The 18,248-nt window shown below is 48.7% G+C and overlaps 1 protein-coding gene across 2 annotated transcripts; it reads right to left on the bottom strand.

The window, feature by feature from the left end:
* Positions 1 to 1,251: 1,251 nt before the first annotated feature.
* On the bottom strand, positions 1,252 to 17,956 carry DNAJA4 (DnaJ heat shock protein family (Hsp40) member A4). 2 transcript variants are annotated; one of them, XM_069560073.1, is made up of 8 exons: positions 17,633 to 17,956; positions 17,118 to 17,256; positions 11,125 to 11,305; positions 9,071 to 9,175; positions 7,936 to 8,163; positions 6,701 to 6,931; positions 3,337 to 3,437; positions 1,252 to 3,229 (listed from the first exon to the last, which is right to left on the bottom strand). In XM_069560073.1, exons 1-8 carry the CDS (start codon positions 17,950 to 17,952, stop codon positions 3,014 to 3,016), a joined length of 1,521 nt encoding a protein of 506 aa, XP_069416174.1. In that variant the 5' UTR covers positions 17,953 to 17,956; the 3' UTR covers positions 1,252 to 3,013. The 2 variants fall into 2 exon arrangements, with proteins under 2 accessions (XP_069416174.1, XP_069416175.1); XM_069560074.1 differs by having other exon boundaries at positions 17,414 to 17,651.
* Positions 17,957 to 18,248: the final 292 nt, after the last annotated feature.

The following is an 18,248-nucleotide window of genomic DNA, read 5'->3' as shown; positions in this document are numbered from 1 at the left end:
AGCCTGTACCTACTCTGGTTGACTTCCAGCCCTACTTCAGTTATCCCTGAGCTCTATACCTCAGTTTCCTCAGTGGCCCACTTGAAACATGGTCTGCATGTAACAGGAAAGGTGTAAGTAGCTAACACTCCGAACGAAGTCTGTTGCTTTTTCCTGATTGTAACTTCATATGCTTCATGTCAGGCCCCGTGCTTTTCCTCCAGACTCCCCATAACCCTTAAATCCAGCCCAGCCTCTCTTCCCTCTCCTGCCGCTCTCTGCCTTGTTCACCCTCCTATAACTGAAGCAGGAAGTAGATAGGCCCCCAACCAGAGTAAAGCAGTTGGAGATTCATTCCCTGTGGACTGAAACTGTAAGACAAGAAGAGCAGGATAATTAAGGGAGGAAGCTGGGCCCTGATCATACCACATATTTCTCATTCTCAAAGTCAGGAGACCTCCCTGACCACACATGCACAGAAAGGCTCCTTGGAGGTCAAAGGGGAGGGATGTCAAGGGATGTTGTACCCATAGGCCTCTTTAGTAGAATCCATCTTGGCTAAGAGATGTGTGCACACACATAGAGGAAGATCCTGAGATACACCAAATATGGACTGTGAACCGGGCAACTCTAAATGATTGGCCAAAGGAAACCCAGAAAAAGTGCCCCTTAAAAGGCATTCAGACTGCAGAAGAGTGTGACTCAGGGACTCTTCTCTGAGTCTGCCCATGTATCTATCTACACGTGCTGTTCTTCCCCCACCCTGCCCCGCCCCCCAGCCTTTTACTTGCTTTACTGTTTTTTGCCTTTGTGGAAATTCTTTTCTGCAAAGCCAAAGGGCCAGGGCCCCTTTCACTGAACTCTGGTCCAGTGGTTAGGATTTGGTGCTCTCCCTGCCATGACCTGACCTCAGTCTCTGGGAACCCAGGCCCCACTTCAAGATGCTGCAGCCTGAGGCCACGCGAGATCACATCCACATAGCCCTGGCCATTTCCTCTGCCTTCCTCAGACGTCCCTTCCTCAGACTTTCATAGGTCTCACTGCTTTCAGGTTGTTCTCAGGTGTCTGCTCCCAATAAGAGGCCTTCCCCTGGTCCCTTTCCCATTATTCTCATTCGGCACTGCAGTCATCATTGCTTGATGTATTTATCCCCACCCCAAATATAAGCCCTGTAAGAGTAGAAACTTCATTCCATTTTATCAACCAATGTGAGGCAAACTTGCACCTTAGCACTGGTTATTGGAAATGAAAGTAAATAAAAACAAAACCATCTGTCTCATACCAGCTCAATTTTAATTTTAAAGTGACAAATGTACAGGTGGAATAAATTTTAAGCAACACCCTCCAGATCCCATTTACATGACAAGGAGCTGAATGCAATTTTGCCTTATCAACTACAGTAGTTTTCTGGCAATAATTCTTTAGGAAGTCACAGCACAGAAACAGAACACCCTAGAGTTGTGGTCCATCTGTAAACTGATTTTCATACAGGCTTAGCTGGAAGAATAGATTTTCTTTCTTTCTTGACTAGTGGTCAAAGTGGGACAGGCAGGCTGCTCCTGTACCTATCTTGGGTAAATCATGCCCACCCACCAGCCAGCAGTGTTCTGCTAGAGTGGTCCATCCGCTGAACCTACCTGCCGGGGGTCTGATCTGCCGTTTGGCCCTCCTGGGGAGGTCCCTGGTCTGAGTCAGACTTCAGGTAAGGCAGGTAAGTAAGGGTGGATCTGAAAAGTGGCCTCTGCTTTAACCCAGCAGCTGAGAAGGCAGCAGTTTTTCTTTGTGACTGTTGTGTGAAGGAAAGGAGCAGTAACGGCTGAAGGCTGAGGAATCTAAATTTATATTGTAGTCTACCTGCCAGGAGTAAACAAGTAACTAGTATCTTTCCAAACAAGTTATCATTTACAGTGGTAGTCCATACAGACTGCAGTCCGGAGTAGAACTTTTAAGTTCTCACTGAAACTTTATCCCTTGAGCAGGAAGCCCTTTGTGATATGGCTGTACAAGGAGATGAACCATCCATCCTTTGGAAGGGAGCTGAATCTGGGAGAATGAGGTGGAGAACACTGAGATGTCCCCTGCCCTCCCAGAGCCTCAAGTCATCCAGGATCACTGGTCAGGCAGGGAAACTGGCCGTGCCACAGGGCTGAGTCACCAGCATCTCCCACGGCTTCAGTCGCTGCACTAAGGCTGCTGGGGATGTGGATGGTTTCATTTTTACAAGTAAGCACTTTGGTGGGACAGCACTGCAAATGCTGTCAACAGAAAACAACAAAAGGCAAGGTGCAGGGGTCACAGGCAAATAGTTTTCATCAGTGTTTCATTTAAAACACTCGTTTGTTCTCACCACAAGGCTTGGAACGCTCAGGAAGCTTCCAAGAGAGATGATCAGACCCACCCCACTCCAAACACTCAAGGGCATAAGACAGTAGGAACCAAGCTGGCCCTGCAGCCCACTCAGTGTGAGCCAGGCACTGCAGCCAAATCCAGCCCACAGATGTGCTTTTATTCTTGAGAACCATCTAGAATCTAGATTCAGAAATGTCACATTAGCAGCCCTGAGATCATGTCCTCCGTAACTTTGCCTTGGGAGGCAGGTGCAGAGGGGAAGAAACTGCAGAGCTGGACATGGGCCAGGTCACCCACTGTGCGCCTGGAGGTTTGCGCGGGGGCTGAGTGCTACTGTCTGGGCTGTGCTTTATTGGTGGAACTGAATTATGGCAAAGCCACTAGAAGCACAAAGTGTCAGTGCGTTCACTGGCATCTCAAAAGTATCCTGAAAATGTAAATAAACAGATTCCATATGCAGACTAGAGGTGATTTACACTTAAAACATTTAAATATAAATTAAGCTATAACTTAAGTTACAACCAAAAGAAAAACAAAAACCAAAGGACACTCAGCAGTTGAGAATGCTGAACATATACACAGGACTCCCCAAACACGAGGCCATTAAAGCGGTGCCATTTTTCATTGTGCCAACTTTACATTCATGATGTGCCAGTCCCGCCAGGCCACGCTGCACAGGGCCGCGTCATGCCGTCTGGCACTGCACTCCGGCCCGCGGCCCGTCATCGTCCTCTTCGTAGGCCTCCCTGTGCTGGCGCCAGTTCTGCTCACTGGGATTAAACTCCTTCAGCTCCACCTGATCCATGTCCTCTGTAACCCTGACTTTCTGTCGAGGAGGCAGCAGAGCTTCCAGCTGGGAAAGCTTGTCTTGGGGAAGCCAGTGTTTTTCAGGGAAAATAACCTGTGAAGGGTGAGGTGGAAAAAAGTAGTTGTTTTCTTCCCTTCCCAAGTAAGGCATTTAATTTTATGCCCCATGGGAATAACACACACACACATACAGGCACTTACTAAAAACTGTATGATCAGAATCCCTTTCTCCAGAGGTGATTTGTAGATCGGCATTCCTTCATTACGTACACATTTCAGGTCCCCATGCTTTATCACCTCACCTGTCACACACACACACAAAAAAGGCTTACTTATGAAATAGGAAGATGGACAGCGGCCTGGAGCCTGGGGCAGGCCCGAGCCCCCTTAGCGCAGCAGGCTAAGGCAGGGGTCATGGAGCATCTGACTAGAAAGCTGGTCCCGGGCAGAATGGTCCCTGTCAGAGGAACTGGCTGGGTGAAGGCAGTGAGAGGAGGGTGGGAGTGGGACCCTCTGGTCCATGCGCCGGGCTCCTGCAGTGTATGCAAGGAGAGGGGCTGCAGCCTCCATCATAAAGCGGGTATAAAGATGGGAACTAAGAATCAATCTTCAGTTTGGGAAAACAGGGCTATTATGTTAGCCTGCCTCTTCAGATATTGCAAAATGACTTTCCCACGAATGGGAGGAGATTCTCCTCCTCACAGACTCGAGCAGAGCTTGGAGCAGGAAGTGGCCTCGAAGGAGCCCGGGAGGAGAGCTCAAAAGGCACAGAGGTCTCCTCACACACCCGTGGGCCAGAGCTGGCCTGGCTTGCACTCGCTGGGTCTTACATTTCTACACTTTTTCAGAAGGTATCATGGGAGCTCAGCACCCCCAGAGCACTTGCTGCTGCTGCTGCTGTTAAATCGCTTCAGTCGTGTCCGACTCTGTGCAACCCCAGAGATGGCAGGCCACCAGGCTCCCCTGTCCCTGGGATTCTCCAGGCATTTCCTTCTCCACCAGAGCACTTGGTTCACTCCAAATTTAAAAATATTTTTTCCTTCCAAATATGAAGAGAGATAAAAGGGTTTCTTTTCTTAAAGTATGCCTTTCAGCTCAGTAATGAAAATGGGTAAAGAAATAAATACCCAGGAAAAAATATGAACGGCGGGGGGCAAACACTTATTTATTCAGCATCCCACTCTCCTGGATGAATGCTCTGCAGAGGAGATCTTTTGAAGTATCTCATGGGAATTTTTCAAAATAAAGCGTGCGGAGGACTCTCTCCTTGGGGGTCATTCAGCACAGGGCTGTATGGCTCACTCAGGGCCCTTAGAGCTGCTGATGGCAGCCTTAGCCAAACAGCCCCATGCTGCTGGGCTTGTCATGGTTTTCATTTTGTTTTTAAATAGCTTTCTGTCTCTTCCTATCAGGTGTCACTTCTTATTGCTCTCAGCACAGCTCCTCAGGCTTCTGCTTTAATTCACTGAGGGCAAGGAAACCCTGGGGCCAAGTATGGACAACCACATATAAGACAGGGAGAAGAGGATGACTTGGCTCTTCTGTGAGGTACAGCTCCACCTTCAGGCAGGGGGATCACAACCTGCTGAAGCTCTTAAGGCACTTTTTTCTCTAACCTCCAGATTCTCAGCCATTTTCAAGACAGCCTAAGGGGCTCTAGCGAGGAAGGCAATACAATAGCACAGGAAGGAAGAGGAAATGCACGAAGGAAAGAGAAATAAGCCAAGACAACAGGAGAAGAGCTGAAAAGAAAAGGGGAGGACTCAAAAAAAAAAAAAAAACCCACAAATGGTCAAAAGGAAAAAACAAGCGAAATCTCCAGCAGGAGGTTTTCTGGACACCCTGCCCCCCTTGTAACTAAGCAAAGAAATGGGTTTCTCAGGGTTTACCACTTCTTTCCCTCTGGGGCTCGCCTCCTCTCTCCTGTCCCTGTGGCTGGGATTAGTCGGGAGGCAGCAAGGAGCCCTGGGCTCCCATCCCATGGCACGGGCCCCAGCTCCAGGGAGCTTTCCCAAAGAAGTCACACAGCATCCCAAAGATGCCACCCAGCTCCTATTTCCAGAAGGGCTGGAATCAGGGTTGAGGTAATGTTAGGGGACACTGGACATGATACCAGGGGTCTTGGGCACACACCCACTCACAACCTAGGGCTTTGTGCAAACTACAATTCTCAAACTCTCCTACACAAGTGAGAGGAAGAACTGGGTACCTTGGGAGGCTTACAAATGGAATCTAAAGGAAGATGTTGTATTTAAGTTTTTCATGCATATTTGTATTATAGTGCAGTGCTTTCCCTCAATCCTTAAGTAGATCTATGTGCAAACACAGAACAAAAAAATCAACTGGTAAAATTTTAACAATAGGCAAATCATGTGTTGGTGGGCATCGTGCTACTTTTATTTTCACAACTTTTTGTTAAGTTGGAAATTGTTTCCAAATAAAATGTAAAAGACAAAAGAAAACCTCTGATCAAGACTGGGGCATATAATTCCATTTCATTTATAACCCAGAGAAAGAAGAAACAGAAAGAGCCAAAAAGGAGAGTGGCAGAGAAAGAGAACAGGCCAGAAAAGGAAAGAGAGAAATGGATACAGAGGAAGGAAAGGCCCGGAAGGTGGTTGGGGAGACCAGGTGGCTCACCCCACTGGACTGCAGGGTCTTGATTATTTCCACTGCTGTTGGACAGGCTCACTGGCTGGTTACTTCCAAGCTCAGCCCTGAACCCATCCCATCGAGCTTTAAATCTCAGATGCCCACATGAAAAGTTAGACTCCCCAGCAGTGAGGGGACCAGAACAGCACTGCTCATGGCCAGTGATGGGGTCGCGAGCATCCGGGTGGCTCAGCCACCACTGCACCCATCTGGACATTCTTCGACACGGACAACTGACCTGCAGTGCTGCTCACAGGCAGCTTCAAGCCAAGGGTCCCAGCCTGGTCACTCTCCCCTCTCCCCGCAGCCCCTTCCAGGCAGGCGCTCTGAGGCGCCAGCTGCAGTGAGCACTAGCCCTCCTGGGAGCTGGGAGCCTGACACCTAGACACGTGCTGGCAGGCTGAGCTCTCAGGCCCGTGAGAATCCTTCTGGTTCAGGGGTAGCTCCCTCCGGCTCCTGTGCCTGTGTGCAGATAAGCAGGTCTCTAGATGCCACCAACGGTAAGCTGGCAGGCGATGGCATTTTTCAGGAATATTCTATTTTAAAATGTCTCATATGTAATCAACAACAGAGAGGCTAGAGGAATGTGGATGATTCAGCACAGATCACCACGTGATAGGGAAAAAAACCACCTATTATTAGCTGTGTTTTATTACACAAAAGTTAATTTTTAAAAAATTTTAAGTCAGATTGGCAGGTTCCAGGTAGAATTTTAGATCCCCAGAGATTCCAACTCTGAAGTTTTTTTCAAGCAGACTATAAAAGAAATTCACAAAATTCACGAGTCTCTACTGATGACTTCAAATTTACAAAAAATCAAGTCACACTAACTTGAATGTGAAACCAAGGTTAAGTTACCAGGATCATCGGGCCAAACAGAGGACTACAACGAAACACACATTTGAAACATTACCTGATTTGGATGTAATAACAAGGACTCGATCATCCAGTGTTTTTATCGTCTTCTTGAAGCCACAAAGGGCTTCAGAAAGCTGAATTTTCATTTTCATGATCAAGTCATGGCCTCGTCTCTGAAAGACACTATGATCCTTCTGATCAAGCACAATTATGACATCACCAGGCTCCAGCTCGGGCTCCTGATCTCCTTCTCCATGAAATAGTATCTTTTGCCCATCTTTCATACCTATGGAACATCATCCCTTTCTGATTAGCCATTTCTCTTAAAAACCATACTTTCAACAAAGCTTTTGAAGAAGGCTTCACAGAGCCCTTTGGGGGCTTCTTTACTCGTCAAACCTCCCAACTTTGCACAGGCCTGGGGCTGGGAGTGGTGGCTGGAATACCACTGACAAAGAGGCCCACTCCCCTCCACATATCCCGCGTCCTCAGCCAAGCATACAGCAGGGAGAATGGGAAACGAGGCTGCCACCTCGAGCACGGTGCAGCCGTGCACTGTCTGCCAGGCCCCGACACCACAGCTGGCAGCGGGCTGTGAACACACGTCCCCTTCCTGATGCTCAAGCAGCGCTCTAACAAGTCTCGTGTGTACCCAGGCACAGGGCCAAGTCCCTCAACCTATGTGTCGGTTTGGGTACTGAACTGTGTACTTTGGTCTCATCTCTCACCTAAAATATATTCTCTGGATTAGAAAGACACAAAATAATCAGGGGAGTAGCTAAGAGGGGAAAAGCCCTTAAAATGATGCCCCTGGCAAAATGAATAGCAGGGGTAAGGTGCTGCATTTGGCAGAATCTGTTGCAACAGAGGGGAAATGTGTGGAGGAAAGGGATGCACAGCTATGCAGACGTACGTGAGCTCTCACAACCAATGCACAACAAAAGCCATTAGCAAGAGCACTCCAAATGACTCTACAGGATGGTTTGAGAATTGCAAGGAAGGGCAATTAACCAAAATCAAGGTCAAGTGACTTCCGGAGCATCAGAAAACCTTTAAAAGAAGTTGCCAGGGAGGCCAATTTTCCAAAATCAAGGTCAAGTGACTTTCGGAGCATCAGAAAACCTTAAAAAGAAATTTCTTTGGATTGGAAGAGTTGATGGCACACACTAAGGGTATCTAAACACCAGCTGTGCTGTGGCTCCTCTCCCTGATGCCTAACCTGCGTGCTCCATACTCAGCACCTGAGGGGCACTTCTGCCAGCCTGGGGTGCTCGTGCGGTGCTGCCTCACCTTTCTCCACATGCACCTCGATAATCTTCTTCTCTCGGACGACCTTGGCACCGTTGCAGCTTTCGCAGCGGTCCTTGGGGTTGATGCGCTCCCCCTGGCCCTTGCACTCGATGCACACGGTCTGGATCTGCTGCACCATGCCCGGTCCAATCTGCTGGATGTGAATCTGCATCCCTCGCCCCTTGCACACCGGGCACTTCTCCACAGACCCCTTCTTCCCACCAACGCCTGCGGGGAGACAGGAACAAGGCTGTACTCTTCCCTTAAAAGAGGCTCTGCTGGATGCCACCACAGAAGGGTGATAAGCCATGAAACTGGACACTGTGGTTTGAATTCTATTCACAGTCATAAAAAGCCATGTGGGAGAGTCTGGATGATTCTAGCCAAGCAGACAATATCCAGATATTAACATGCGATCACAAATATTTGTGGTTTTGGCTGTGCCAAGGCAAATTCATCACTGTAATGTCACCAACGATTTTCTTCCACCCCAGTGTGGAAAAACACCCATGCCTACACGTGACCGCGGAGGCTGGAGAACACATCCCTGCCCACAGGAACAGCTACCCAGCCCAGCCACTTCTCTGTGGGACAGCGTGTGATGAAGTCACTGGATCTGACTTTTCTTGAAAAATTAGATTTTAAAAACCCACGCTAATTACATTTACGTTTAAGTCAAGGACAGTAAACTATGGCCGGCTACATGGTTTTGTAAATAAATCTTTATTAGACAGGTGCATGATCTGTTTATTTGTTTATCTGTTTATTTCCTGTCTATGGCTGCTTTTGCATTAAGAGTTCAATAGTTACGACAGACACAGTATGGCTCACAGAGCCCAAAATATCTACTATCTGGCCCTTTACAGCAAAAGTGTGCTGACCCCTAGGGCTGGGTGAACTATCTTCATCTTTATATTTTTAAAATAATTGACAACACATTAAATAAATGTGCAATCCAAATAAAAAATGTACAGGACCAAATAAAATGGGTTTGGCCCTCAGGCCATCTGTTTCTAATTTCTGACCTTCACATTTGAAAAGATCAATTGTTTTTCTCTGAATTGTAAAACAGTAAGAATTGTTTTCAGATCCGAGGAACCAGAACTATGAGATTCATTCAGAAATGAATCCTTACCTTCACATTTCTCACAAATTACATTTTTCTGGAGAGCCAGTTTCTTTGTGACTCCATTATATAAATCTTCAAGAGTTACAGACAACTGATGTACCACATTCTTGCCTTACGGAGGAGAAAGAAACCAATTAGCATTACTGTATCAAATATATCACTGTATTAAATACCACGTATATGACCTTTAGTTTTATGAAGTCTCCAGAGACTCGGACTGTGCCCGTTGTCATTCATTCCCTTCGCTGGGGGAGGCAAAGCTTCAGTTACACCTGGCCCACCTTCTGGCCCTCTGCCAATATGAGAACTAATATCTTTTCCAGCTATGGGCTAATTATTCAATCATTTATAGATGTCAACAAAGACGTTTCATCTTTATTTTCTAAGAACAAATCTGAGAATGAGAGATCAATGAGGAAACCCATTATGTTAACCAGTGAGACTGGTGAAGTAGGCTCCCCATGAAAAGAGACCTTTCCTTACAGATGACACACGCAGTCAGTCTCTGGACCTTCAACTGAAACTCTTTCTTGAACATAATGCCCTTTACTTTTTGAGCCCTTCTGTGACTTGTGACTGACTGCAAACTCTTTCATCCGTGGAAGTCCTGTCTGTTCACCCAGGACAGTGGGCCTTTCATCTTTAGGGAGGGCATCTGTCTGCTCTGGTGCCATCCCAGCCTCTCAGGACCCATAGCATCAGGTCCCCCTCTGGTGCCCACAGGGCTCTCGAGGTCTGAAAGATGGACTGAGAGGAGTCCTCATGTCAAGGACTGAGATGCTGTCCTTGGTTATTCGCTGTCAACCTTGAGAGAGGACTTAATTAAGGGTGTGAAGCTGTTCATCTCAAGACAGTGAGAGCTGGGCAAGAGGATACCCAAAGGTTTTAATCACATCCACACCGTCAATTATATGAGCAGGCAATGCACCCAGACAACAGGGTAAAGATTTTTGCCTAATAAACACTTTGTGATTTTTAGCACGCTATATTCACAGAATTGACAGCCAAGGTTTTCAAAGCCCAAAGTCAATTATAATGTGAGAATCGGTATAGCCTTCTTCATCCAGGGGCCTCTTGTTGACACCAAACCACCCTTCTTAAACCTCAATACAGAGCTTGTTTATTTTGATTTCATTTAGGATTGTAATAAGCTTGGCTATCTATCTGGTTTTGAGGTCTAAAGCAGAGTACCAGCTGCAAGCTGGACAGGGGAAGGGGGCTATAAGAGACCACTGGTAATAGTCAGAGGTGACAGCTAGAGCCTGTCAGGAGGTAAGAGATAGAAAAATTAGGAAGAACAAACCCCAGAATTCAAAAACAGAGCCCTGGGGCCATTCCACCAAGAGCTACGTTCCTCTTTCACCTCTGGGGATGAAGCTGCTAGTCCTAATGCATTCTGAAGAGATGGGCAAGGTAGTTTCTTTTACAAAGATGTTCAAACATCAAGAGGTAAATTTTGTTACCAGAGGATCTCCTGAGGAGGCTGAGGAAATGAGGCTGCACTCTGCATGGCAGAACACCAGCCAGAAACAGCCTGCCGGCCCCACCCGGGTCAGGAGACTCAGGGAGGAGGCGCGCACTCAGCAGAGTCATCGGCACTAACCACAGGAGCTGGCATCACGGCTCTTAGACACTGGGAGTCTGACCCCAACAGGAGAGAACAGGAGGGCAAGGTAATCTTGACCCTCCTCCTTCCTCCTCACCACCATTTGCCCCTTTGTGGGGGCGGAGTGGGGTGGAGCACACCACTTGGGGGACCTTAGTTCCCCAACTAGGAATTGAACCCAGGCCCCAAAAGTAAAAGGGAGGAATCCTTAGCACTGGACCACCAGGGAATTCACCATCTGCTCCTTTATATGTGGGGTTTGGAGAGTGTCAGGCAATTAACTACTAGCTGTACTAAGAGACTCTGGGTAGCCTGGATACTAGGCAAGTGATGAACTACTTAAAGTTAATGATTTCCCAAACACGGTAACTACGCCCTTCTAAGGCAAGATCCCTCTTGATTCCAGTAACACATACAATTTGGAAACTAAAACTTGCTTAACGTCTTTATTTACCTCTTCTCTCTCGAGCCATCCGTCCTCCGCCACCAAAGAACATGTCAAAGATGTCCATGGGAGAAGAGAAGCTGGGGCTGCCCGAGCCTCCTTCCTTAATGGCCTGTTCACCACCCTGGTCATAAATGTCCCTTTTCTTTGGATCTGAAAGCACTTCATATGCCTGGGATATAAGCTTAAACTTTAAAAGAAAGAAAAAAAAAAGATTAAAGAGAGAGAGAGAAGGTTTGAGTTGTTTATGAAGCAAACTCACCATACGAATGCAGTAACAAAGGGATTCTGCATCCAACCCCCCAAAACTGGTGGGTCTATACGTTATTTGGAACCTGACTTTGCCAATCAATCCCCTTGTAGCGTGGGATACATAGGGCATGCATTACTACAGGATGAGAGGCAGGACCACTGCCTCTCTGCAGAGGGTAAGGATACAGAGCGTAGGAAGGACCTTCTGCCTCCTCAGGCTACACCAGACAGGAAGAAGTGGAGCAGAATTAAGATGCCACAAGACCAGGCCAGGGCTTAACCTACAGCCAGAAAAGGCCCAGAGCTCCCAGCATACTGCTGGCTTTCCAGCTCAGGAGGGCTGCTTTCCTAGTTCACTAGCATGAAATTCAACTACAAACATCTTGTGAGCAACACTCTGCATTCGGGCTGCAGACAGCATGCATAATACTGTCCTGATGGCCCCTCAAAGTCCCTCCCCTCTTGCAGTCTCCCTCCTATCTCACTTATTGGCAATGCCAAAACCTCATTTCCTCTCCCTCACATCTCATCTGTCAACAAATCCTTCTGCTGCTACCTTCAAAGGTCTATTTCCAGTGCCCTAAGACAGACAAAACACCCAAGTCTGCCAAAAATGTATTTTGTAATCCAACTGTAAGAAAAGAATCAGAGAACCCAAACTGAAGTAGCAAAACTCCAGGTGGCACTAGTGGTAAGGAACTTGCCTGCCAATGCAGGAGACATAAGAGACCTGGTTTCAACCCCTGGGTGGGGAAGATCCCCTAGGGGAGGGCATGGCAACCCACTCCAGTATTCTTGCCTGGAGAATCCCATGGACTAAGGAGCCTGGCAGGCTACAGTCCATGGGGTCGCTAAGAATCAGACACAACTGAAGTGACTTCATTCGCTAAGAATCAGACACGACTGAAGTGACTAGCATGCATGCACACACACACTGCAAAACTAAAAGGCAGGAAAACTAAATGTAACATGTGACCCTGAATTGGATTCTGTATTGAATCTTACACTGGAGAAAAAAATGGCTACAAAGGACATTGGAACAACTGGAAAAACAGGAATTTTTTCTCAATGTTAATTGGATAATTTTTCAATGTTAATTTGATAACTGTAATATGGTTATGTGGGGCTTCTCAGGTGGTGCTAGTAGTAAAGAATCCGTCTGCCGATGCAGGAGATGCCGGTTCTATCCCTGGGTTGGGAAGATCCTCTGGAGGAGTAAATGGCACTCCAGTATTCCTGCCCAGAAAATCCCATGGATAGCGGAGTCTGGCTATGGTTTACATAACTACGGTTATGTAAAAGATATTGTTTTCCCCAGGAGAAACATTTAGGGCTGACAGGTTATGATGTGTGCAACTTACTTTCAAAAGCTTTAGCAGATAATAGTAATAGAGATGGGGAAAGCAAATGTGGCGACATACTTATAATCAGTGAAAGTGGGTGAAAGAAACACATGTTTGTTGTACCATTCTTGTCTTCTCTGTAGATACAGAGAAGTTTTTAACATAAATCACTATAAAACATCCAAAATCCATCCCTTCTCACCACCACTGCCTGCCCAGGCACAGGCCACCCTCTTTGGCCTGGATAACAGCAGTGACTTCCTAGTGGATTCCTACCTTCCACCCTCAGCCCAGCTTTCAGTCTTCTGCGCCCAGCAGCCAGAACTTGCCAGCTAATCATGTCAACCCTCTGCCTCAAGCCTTTCAAGGGGCCCATTTCACTTGGAGTAAAACCTAATTCTTATTCTCATCTACAAGCTCAACTTGACACCACTGCCTCCAGCTCCCTGAAATTCTGCTTGGGCTCTACCGGCCTCCTCACTGTTCCCCAACACCTGAGCACTTACTGTAGGGGTTTGTGTCCCCCACTGCAATGTCAGTTCCCCGAGGACAGGGAGTTAGGTCAGCTGTGTCCACTAGCACATCCAAGCCTAAAACACTGCCGAGCATGTAGAAGGCACTTGGGAAATACTTGTTACATGAATGGCTCGATTCTGGGAATTGAGAAATGAATAAATGAAATAGAGTCTTGGTTCTTCAGAGGTATGGTTTAGTCTGTGAGACAGATGTCTATATAAACATCCTATTGTAGATGGCTCCAGAAAGCATACAGGGAAAAAAGTGCTCTGAATATATAAATATGGAAATGACAGAGACACTAGGTTTTCTCCTGTACTACAGATCCTGGATGGAGATCTAGTAAGTAATAATAAATAATCAATGATAGCTAATAAGTAATAGCTAACAACTGAGTAATTTAAAAAACTGTCTCAGAGATATCAGAGTCATACTCAAGGTAGTTAGGTCTTTTGATATATTGATTCTTGCACCCATTTCTGTAAAGAAAGAGGCAGCATTCACTACTACTCCTTTCCACAGCAGAAAAAGAAGGTTTAGGGATGAGGTGCAAGGCACGGAAGATCAGAAAGCAATCAGGCCAGGCTGCCCCGAGAGAGTCCCTGGGGTCTGCACTGGGTAAATATACTTCATGAAGTATATTCACTAGGTAAATATACTAGGGAAGTATATTCATGAGGTAAATAGTCACTAGGTAAATACACTTCATGTCCGCTAGAAACACTCACCAAATATTATGGATACTTGAAAAGACACTTGCACTTAACAGAACAGGTGATTAATCTACAAAGGAAAAGGAATGCCCTTTTCCTTGTGGCATTCAACCAGAAGCCAGATCTCAGGAGGGCATGGGGCTCCCACAACCCCGGGGGTCTCAGCACTCCAGAGTCTAATTCAGGTCCGTGCCTGACCCCACTCTCACAGCAGGAGATTAGTACTCTGTCCAGCTCACCTTTCAGACAGTAATAATCTGCCATAGGACTGCTTTGTTTTTTTTTTCCTTTGGTCTCTGCTGCAGCGTGTGGGCTTCACAGCCTTGTGGCATGTGGGATCTTAGTCCCCCGACCAAGGATCCAACAACCTTCATGCCCTGCACTGGAAGGCAGATTCTTAACTACTGGGCCACCAGCGAAGTCCCTGCCACAAGACTTTTAATAAGATTATTATGCAGCTGGAAAAATGGCTTTGGAGACTATGCAGCAACTTGGGAAAGCACTGATGGTAAAATATTAACTGGTGAGGGGAAAAAGACCTATGTGCCCGGATGCCCGTATACAGTCACTCTGGAAAAAGGCTGGAAGGAAGCACAGCCACAGCAGTGAGGGTCATGTGTAATGGTGGGTTTTCCTCAATATCCTGACATTTCCTGTACAGTGCTGCCCTCTTCATATTTTTGAATTTGAACGTCTGTCATTCAAACTGAAAGTTACAATGAAATTGCCCAAACGAGCAAACTCATCTCCAAAGCTGGCTGGGTTTAACAGCCACGACTCTACCCTCCCCCCCCCCCCCCCCAGTCACAGCCCCTGAAAGGGACTCGCTTACCGACACACTGCCTGTGTGTCTTTCAGAAAACCAGCTGCAGAAAACTAGAGACTCCACACAGAGCATCTGACAACAAGCACAGGCACCCAGTGCTTAGCAACACAGGACAACAGGGCCCAAAACAAAGGCCAACACCCCAGCAGCCTTCTCAGTGGCCCCGGAGCAAGGAGCAAGGGACTGGGTTAGTCTATTGTTGAAGAGACGTTAGTACAGTGACTAACTTAGCAGGAAAAAAATAAAGAAGGTCCCGCCTATGGCAAATAAAGTAGACAAGAACCAAATAGGCTCGCACAAAGAAGCAAAGGCTGACACATTGTGCCCAGTACATAGAAGGACCAGAAAGGAGTCATCTGGTGAATGAACACATGAGTCCTCTCTAGGCAACCTATAGTAGAGTTTCTACAAACTCTGTCCCCAGTCTCCTCAACCCCTTTCGTTTCTGGGGAATATGGGCAGCATAATTAAAGGAGGTTGAGGACAAGTGGTTCTCACTATGGTCAGAGGCAGTCCCCTGGAAGAAGTTTTAGTTGAGAACTAAATTAAAGGGCTTTATCCCCTTCATGGACGGTGGGGAGAGAGAAGTACTGTATTCCTGAAACATCATAGAACCCCTCCCCTACCTCCCTCTAAGCTGAAAGGGACCTGCCAGACACTTCAAGAGTCTCACTAATTCAATACCTGGTTATAAATATTAGTTTAAAACAAATCAACCATCTCTGCTCAGATAGGTAAACATATATGCAAGGCAACACCTACAGAAATGTATTACCGGTCAAGTCTAATTTTAAAAAAAGCTTCAGAACACCAGCAGCCGACTCACTCCAACTGCAGGCACACAGCCATGATTTACGCTTGAACAGAGCTTTGAGATCTGACCTCAACCGGGGTCAGAGGCTGTCCCACACGCTGCCCCTGAAACGTGAAATTAGAAGCCTGGCTGTGCTCTCCTTAAAGGATGTTCTCAGAAACAGCCTACAATGAATAGAGGGAGCAAATCTATGAATCACCAACACTACATAAAAAGCCAGTGACTTTCAAAGCTACAGTAAGCCACCTAAATATAGATGAGAAAGAACACAAGTAACAGACAAATGGTCTTACAGGAAAGCATTTTAAACTTGTGACAGCCACACTCGGCACATGTGGCTAAATATAAACATTCTATCACTGTTGCCACCCAGCCAACCTTCTTAGGCAGCTTTCTCCAGCTTGCAAACGCTCCCACAGACAGGTATTTTGATCCTGGCGCTGTTTCGGGCAAGTCTAAGTGCTAGAGGAGTGAACTACAGCTTCAAAAGTGGTCCAAGTGTCATCGCTATCACCTACTACAAAACCCCACCTCCCAACAACCATCCAGGACATCCCAAGTTTTATAAGACAACAGCAAGAAGTCAGAGGAGGAGTGAGAAGGCCAATAAGCTTTCCCAAGGATAAATGCCTCATCCTTCTAAACACCTGCTCTGGTGGGTAACAAGCCTCGGGCATAAAAAGCAGGTTGATTCTTCTCTCCTATGAACAGGATGAAAAAGTTTCACTTAGGCCTTTCATTTATGTATGCAGAGCATTGTTTAGCCTATTATTGGTCCTTAAGGTCAACTGCGGGTCATCGGTCACAGAAAACCCAGAATGTTCATATAAAATGATGTCAGGTTAAAGATCTCCATGTCTCTGTCTAATAAAGAAAAGGTGATTAGTCAGTGTCTGACAACCTTGATCGGGCAGGACATAGGCACACAGGACAAAGTCAGCTATTCTCCAGAGGGACACCGGGATGTCCAAGGTACTAGCTAAGATTAAAGAAATTCATCTCCAAGGCTTGTGCATCAACAGAGAAAAACAGAACAAGACTAACTCAAATCCAGTCGTTCCCAGCAGGAACACAACTTCTGATCGCGTGTGCCTCAGTTTCCCTGCGTGCTGGCAGCCTTTCCTAGAGGAATGTCCGTAAACCCTAGGAGAACGGGGGCCCTCACGTTTCCGTCCCGGCCCTCCCCCGCATTCAGAGGCGCCCCCTAAACACTTGTGGAGCGACCAGAGGAATGAATGGGCCGAGCGGGGAGTCGCCAGGGGTCACCAGTCCCGATACTCCGCCCGGCGAGCCTGGGGCTCGGCGAAGTGCCCTCCATCCGACCGCGCCGCGCCCCCTCGGCCTCGGGCCACCCCAGGGCCCGGCCCGGCCCGGCCCCGCGGCGGGGTGCTCGCGGCACCTGGCGACCGCCTCATCAACAAGCGTGGCTCGGGTTCCCCGCAGCCTTCAATAATTCACAGCCCCCGAGCTGCGGGCTGAATAATTGACGGCGGGCCCCGCGCGAGCCCGGCCCGCGCCGCCCCGAGCCCGGCCAGCACCTTCTCGCCCTCATCCGGGTTCTTGTCTGGGTGGTACTTGAGCGCCAGCTTCCGATAGGCCTTCTTGATCTCCTCCGGGGAGGCGCTGGGCTTCACCCCCAGGATGTCATAGTACTGGGTCTCCTTCACCATCTTGTCTCTGCGGGTTGGGGCGGGCAGGACGGTCAGCGCGCCCCGGACGCCCCCGCCGGGCCCCCGGCCCGCGCCCCCGCCGCCCGCCCGCGCGTCACGGTCACGGCCGCCGCCGCCGCCGCCGCCCCCGCCCTCGCCCTCCCGCCCGCCCGCGCCGGGCCGACCTCCGCGCCCGGCACCGCCGCACTCGAGCCGCCGGCTCCTCCGCGGCGGGTTTTATTCGGCGCCGGCGGAAGGTTCCGCAAGGAGACAGTGACGCCACAAAGGCCCAGAACCTTCGCGGAGGTTCCGGCGGCGCCTGGACCTGGTGGGCTGGGGCGCGGCGACAGGTTCTCGGCCGGGACTCCCGACGCCCCGGCCCGGCGCGACACCCCCCGGCTCACCCGGTATCCTCGGTCGTCTGCTCCTCCGGCCGCCCGTCTGACTCCCCGGAGCTCCAGTTCTGACTGCCGCCCCGGGCCATGTTGGGGTGTTTGGAAGACGGCTTCGGCGTGGAGGGCGCCTTCCGACGGCCGTCCCGCCGACGCGAGGCCGTCCCCTTTCCCTTCCGCGGGTCCGTGGGTCTGGCCGGCTCGAGGATCGGGTGGTCTGGAGGGCAGCGTCGGCGGGAACCCTGCCCCAAGGGGTTGGACTGGGAGGGCTGCACCCCGTGTTCCCCACCCGGCCTCTCCCTGGGGGTGTGGCCGTCCTCTTGTTTGGTCATGGCTGGGATGCGCCCTGAGGCCTGCCTCGTATTGTTGCATTTTTTTAGGGGTTTTGAGTGGGTAGGGGCCCTCTACTGTGCTAGGGCCGCATTTCCCGAGGCCCTGCAGCTGCTGGCACCCCCCTGGGGCATCTTCAAGGCTGAGGTGAGCCAAAGCCCTTCCAGGTGCGTACAGTGGTGCTTTGCTGGCCCCAGCTGTGGATGGTGGTCTCTCAACTACCCACAACTGGGAACCCCTGAAGTCTCCCAAGAGTAAGCAGTGACGTCCCCCAGATGACGCCCGTTAGATAGGAGCA

Source organism: Ovis canadensis, chromosome 18 (genome assembly GCF_042477335.2).
Source record: "Ovis canadensis isolate MfBH-ARS-UI-01 breed Bighorn chromosome 18, ARS-UI_OviCan_v2, whole genome shotgun sequence".
Classification (NCBI taxonomy): Eukaryota; Metazoa; Chordata; class Mammalia; order Artiodactyla; family Bovidae; genus Ovis; species Ovis canadensis.
Note: the sequence above shows the minus strand (reverse complement) of the source record. Positions and strands in the feature narration are given on the sequence as shown.